Source organism: Salvia miltiorrhiza, chromosome 1, assembly GCF_028751815.1.
Source record: "Salvia miltiorrhiza cultivar Shanhuang (shh) chromosome 1, IMPLAD_Smil_shh, whole genome shotgun sequence".
Taxonomy (NCBI): domain Eukaryota; kingdom Viridiplantae; phylum Streptophyta; class Magnoliopsida; order Lamiales; family Lamiaceae; genus Salvia; species Salvia miltiorrhiza.
In genome coordinates, this window is record NC_080387.1 from 62,889,266 (window position 1) to 62,894,354 (window position 5,089).

Below are 5,089 nucleotides of genomic sequence, written 5' to 3' on the forward strand. Positions count from 1 at the left end.
ATATAATATTAATAACAACAATAATAATAGTGCAAAAAAGGAAGAGATAAAAATATAAAAGAATAGAGAAAAAGAAATAGGAGAGAGAAAAATAATTACCATAAATTTTTTAATTATAATAACTTATTTGTTTCAAATTCATATTTTATGATTTTTATACCAAATTAAAGATCTTGTCATTATCTTTAATTTAAGATACATATTGAATATCTTTCCATATATCAATTTTAATTTTTTTTAAAGAAAATCACTAAAGTATGAAAGAGAGAGTAGAAGAGAGAGAAATTGTATGAAAAAAATAGTGAAAAAACGGGTGATAGAAAGAGGAGAGAGAAAATGTGAAAAATGCAGTAGTGGAAGCTGGAAGGAAGGAGAAAAATTGGCGGGAACAAAAACTGGTATTTCATATATATAGATTACACATATTTAATTAGTATAAAATATTCATTGAATTTAAAAGTTGAAAATATTGTTATTAATAATAAAAAAATATATTATTATATAATTTAAAATTTTAAAATAAATAAATATATCATAACTCCTGCATCGCGCGAAAGGGCGTACTAATCAGGCTTAATTGATCAATATTTTTTTTAACTCAAACTATAAACTAAATTCATTTTTTCTTCGGATAATTCCCTTCAACTACACAATATTTTTTATTTGAATCCTAAAGATAAATGCAAGCTATATTTATTAAAGTATGAATTCAAGTTCAAGTTGTTTTGTAAAACATAATCCTAAAGTAAACAAAAAAAAAACTAATTTAGAATGAAAAAGACAATTCTCTGTCTCTGTCTCATGGGGGCGTTTTGATAGAAAAACGGCTCTTGTAAGCAACAGACAAAGGGGTTGAAGTTGAACCTGCTCCGAACCCGTTTCCTTTGTGCTCATCACCTGCCCATTTTTTTCTCTATCTCATCAATCTTTAAGTCCTACCAAAAATCTCTCAAATTTATTTGTCTAAAAATAATTTAATTCCCCTTCTCCATTGTTCTCGAGCATCATCCTGAGATGATTTTCTAGTGAGAGAAAGCAATCCAGTGTGAGAGAATATCTCTCCTTCCCTTTTGACATATATTCTTCTCTGAAATTCCATCAATTATCGAATAAAAACCTTTCTCTCAAATTCTCCACTGATTCACTGCACCATAGAATCATTTTTCATCGAATTACCTTTTTATTTTTGTATCAGTCCACAGATTAGTTATCTAAACACTTGCATTTGATTAAATTAAACAATCTGACAATCATCCCTAAAGTTAGCTCCTTTTTTTATCTATTCTCGATCAGTTATTAAATTTCGTCACCTCAGAAAGTGAGAGAAGAGAAAAGAAACCAAACTTTTCGGTCGAGATCGAATTTCGAAGCTATTCATTGACGAAAAGCTCGATTTGTTGATCTGTGCTCCGATCAGAATCTCCATTTCTTGATAGAGAGGGCGGCGGTCGTGAAATTAAATTCATTTTTTAATTTCTCTGCCATGGCCGACGGCTCCGTGAGTCTCGAGAAATGGAGGGATTATTTCCGGAGCGCGAGCTCCGACATTTTCATCATAATCGAGCATGCGATACTGGTTGCTGCATCCGATTGCCCCTACGACTTCAGATTGAGGAGGGATCGGATTGCGGAAATGCTGTTCACGTGCAAAGTAATCAAGTGTTTCGGCTGCGACAAAGTCGAATTGGCCGTGCCGAATGGTGATGGTTTAGATAAGAGTGAGGATAAATTGAAGAGCGAGATTGATGCCGGGGGGAGCAAGGATACCAAGGAGAGCAAGGTGAATAGCAGCTGCAGAAACTACGATGATGATCATCAAGAAGTCATGGAGATGAATACGAATCACGTTGCCAACTACAGCGATGGCGATGCGGAAGCTGAGGCTTTGACTGATGAGATTGAGGAGGAGTCGCAGTTCTATGGGGAGGTGTTGAGGATCAAGGATGTTGTTGATAACTTTGAGGAAGAGGTTTGATTTGTGTTCATTGCTCATATATTGGTTTTGATTTAATTTTTATAGTTTGTGTTTATTGAATCTGTTGCTACCTAGTTTATATGGAAATGATTCTTGTGTCTATTTTGAGTTGCTTTAGCTTAAACTTAATGTTAGTTTTGTGATATTCTGTTATGTTTCTTTGTATTTGATTGTTGTGTCTTTTTCCCTTGGCAGTCTGATGCGTTGTTGTTCGATTGTTTGAGGAAGCTTCAGCTGATGCCTTTGTCTGTGGAGATACTCAAGGTTCGACTTGAATGTTTTTGTTGGTTTTTTGCAGTTGCCTTCAGCTTGAGTCTTGTTGACATTGATGGTAAGAGTTCTTGAACTTGTCTTTTCAGGCTACAGAGATTGGGAAATCAGTCAATGCTATCCGTAAGCATGGATCAAAGGAAATCCGGAATCTTGTGAGGACGTTGATTATGTGAGTAATTTGCTTTACAGCCATAATAGTATGAAGCATAAGTGAATGTGAAGTAATTTCTTATTTGAGATTGTGGATGCTGTCTGCATATCATCATCTTGTTACATTGCTCATCTTTGGTCTATATTTTCTGCTGATGGCACTTCCTTGTATATGATTGTGTTGTTCCTTTTACATCGTAGTGGATATTTGAAGGCAAGAGGTTAAACTTTAGGATTTCATTATTCTTTAATTGTAGAAGTGGGGATGCTGTTTACTTATGGCGTCAGCACAATTCATTTTCCTTCATCAACTCTGTATTCCTAAGTTGAAAGCCTAGTTTCTTAAGTTTGAGCTTATGATTTGCAGGGATTGGAAAGTGATGGTTGATTCATGGGTTAATGCTACGGCAGCTGTTGCAGGTAGCTTAACTTGAAGTTTTCTTTCTCAAATGATAGAAATCAAAATGTCTATCTTGGTTTTGATTCAATGAATTCATCAGTAATCACATTTTAACTGCAGAGATGGCAACAGAATCTGTAAAAACGTCAGCTGTTGAAGAAGAAGAGGAGGAAGAAGGACTACCATCTCCACCACTCGATGAAGGGGCTTTCTTTGCTACGCCTTCTTCAATGGAGCTGTCACAGGTGCCATATCTCGTCTTTCTTTTTTTTAGTAAAACTATGAACTTTTGTCAAATAATTTGCTAGTAGAGTGACTTGGTTTTGCTCTTTTTGCATTCAACTGCGATTCACAAAGTTCTTTGACGGCATGGATGATGATGGAAGTGAGTTCCTTCCCTATGTCTATCCTTATGCTTCATTTCATTCGCTGGGCTTATGCTATTCGGTTCTTAGTCGAATTTCCCACTAGAAAAGAACAAAGATGGATTATTTCTTACTGGGGATGTTGTTTCAGATCCTCGAAACAGTGGGGAGTTCAACAAGAACCGAGAAAGTGGCAGAAAGCCAACTATTCCAAAAACAGATTCCCGTAACTGGAGAGCTCAGAACCCCCATGACTCACGCGCTCCTCCAATTGACAGGAAACCCGAGCCAAAGAGAAATGAGGAAGCTACATGGACGAAACAATCCCCTTTAAAATTAAAACCACATAGGCCTTCCAGTGATGAATCTGGACCAGGAAGACCAAAGCCTCCAAGCATGGAATCCGCCCCTGGTAGATTTAAACCATCTCTCAAACCTAAGATTGAGTACGCAACTGTCAAAGTCGAGCAGAAATCCGAAAATCGCCCAATTCAGAGGAAACCAATGCCTCCACAACAGGAGGTGTGTGCATTACAAACACTATACTGTTATATCTATCTGTTCGTGCTAGTTATTTCGTTTCTCATTTACTTCCTGCCAGAAGCTGAATTCCAAGAACGAGGCTTCAGTTCGTATGAAATTAGAGGCTGCCAAAAGGAAACTGCAGGAGCGCTATCAAGAAGCTGAAAATGGTGAGTTTTGCTCTACTCTGAACTCGAGTTCTACTTTCATCATACGTGAATGGCATGATCATGATGATGTGATCATCTGTGTGCTTATGGTTATCATTAAACGTGGCTACTCGTTGTCTGAAACAGCCAAGAAACAGAGAACCATACAAGTTGTGGAGTTGCAAGATCTCCCAAAGCAGAGCCATGCACAAAGGAATCCACACATGAGGCCAGGCAACCACAACAGGCAATGGGCTAATGGACGAAGATAGCCTTGTATCTCTACTTGACATAGTGGTAATAATTCTCGAATCTCTTCCAACTCTTCCGGTCAGAGCCAACTGGAAGGACGTTGCTAACCAGCTGATTCATTTTAGCCTCTGGCTACTCAAACACCGGACAGTTTAAGCAGCCGGTGGCGGGGAGGGGTATTTTGGTCTACTTGTTGAAATCATGTGGTGTAGCATAGACCTTGTAGTTGAACATTTAGGGAAAGCATAGAGTGGTCCATAAATCTGTGTCCTCATAAGTCATGACTCTATTCCTTATTTGCCCTTTGCCATAATGGGAAGGACACAATTTGCCCATAAATCTAGTGCAGTTTCAGGAGAAGCTCATGCTGAACATAAATGAATTCAAACGTGAATGCAATTGGGGGAAGAAAAAAGAAGAAGCAAGTTTCCTCATATTTTTACCATTACAGTATTTCTTTTTTCGAGTCAATCTATAAGTGGAATTGCCCTATTGCTGTATTTTCTTTATTTTTTTAAAAATTATTGTCGAAGAATCGAATTTTATACTTTTACCCTGTCGATCATGGATCGCTCAAGTTCTTCGATATGAAGTTATGTCTCAGCAGCTTTACATTATACCGGATATTGATAAACATAATTATGAAAATCAAATAAAATGATACTAATAAATATTCGAAATCCGAAGAAATAGATGGTGGATAAAGATGACTGATGTCTGACTCGTCTCGCTAAAACAACATAAAACAATGATTTTCGTCACCTGCTTTGGTTTTAGTTGTTTTCAATTGCTCATGTATGGGACCACATGCCCTCTTTTGCTTCCACACACAGAATTGACTAGCTATAATAATAATAAGATTTATTTTTTTTTTTTTTTTATCGGTCAAAGTCATGTTAGATGTTAGTAGTTAGTTCCCCATCCACTCCAAGAACCACCTTATCTCTCCATTCACCAAACTCCACCTTATATCTCCAATCACCAATTCGTTCCCAAGAGGGAT

General features: G+C 36.9%; 1 protein-coding gene across 1 annotated transcript; it reads left to right on the top strand.

The window, feature by feature from the left end:
* Positions 1 to 807: 807 nt before the first annotated feature.
* On the top strand, positions 808 to 4,531 carry LOC131003475 (probable mediator of RNA polymerase II transcription subunit 26b). The gene is made up of 9 exons (XM_057929959.1): positions 808 to 1,969; positions 2,171 to 2,239; positions 2,335 to 2,417; positions 2,766 to 2,818; positions 2,919 to 3,043; positions 3,156 to 3,183; positions 3,315 to 3,685; positions 3,765 to 3,855; positions 3,982 to 4,531. Exons 1-9 carry the CDS (start codon positions 1,484 to 1,486, stop codon positions 4,104 to 4,106), a joined length of 1,431 nt encoding a protein of 476 aa, XP_057785942.1. The 5' UTR covers positions 808 to 1,483; the 3' UTR covers positions 4,107 to 4,531.
* The last annotated feature ends 558 nt before the right edge of the window (positions 4,532 to 5,089 follow it).

What these genes read in the sequence shown, in the direction of transcription:
- LOC131003475 (XM_057929959.1), top strand. Translation starts at nt 1,484, where the DNA reads ATGGCCGACGGCTCCGTGAGTCTCGAGAAATGGAGGGATTATTTCCGG. An exon ending in CTTGTGAGGACGTTGATTAT is followed by an intron (nt 2,418 to 2,765) that starts GTGAGTAATTTG and finishes TATGATTTGCAG; the next exon opens with GGATTGGAAAGTGATGGTTG. An exon ending in CTTCAATGGAGCTGTCACAG is followed by an intron (nt 3,044 to 3,155) that starts GTGCCATATCTC and finishes CGATTCACAAAG; the next exon opens with TTCTTTGACGGCATGGATGA.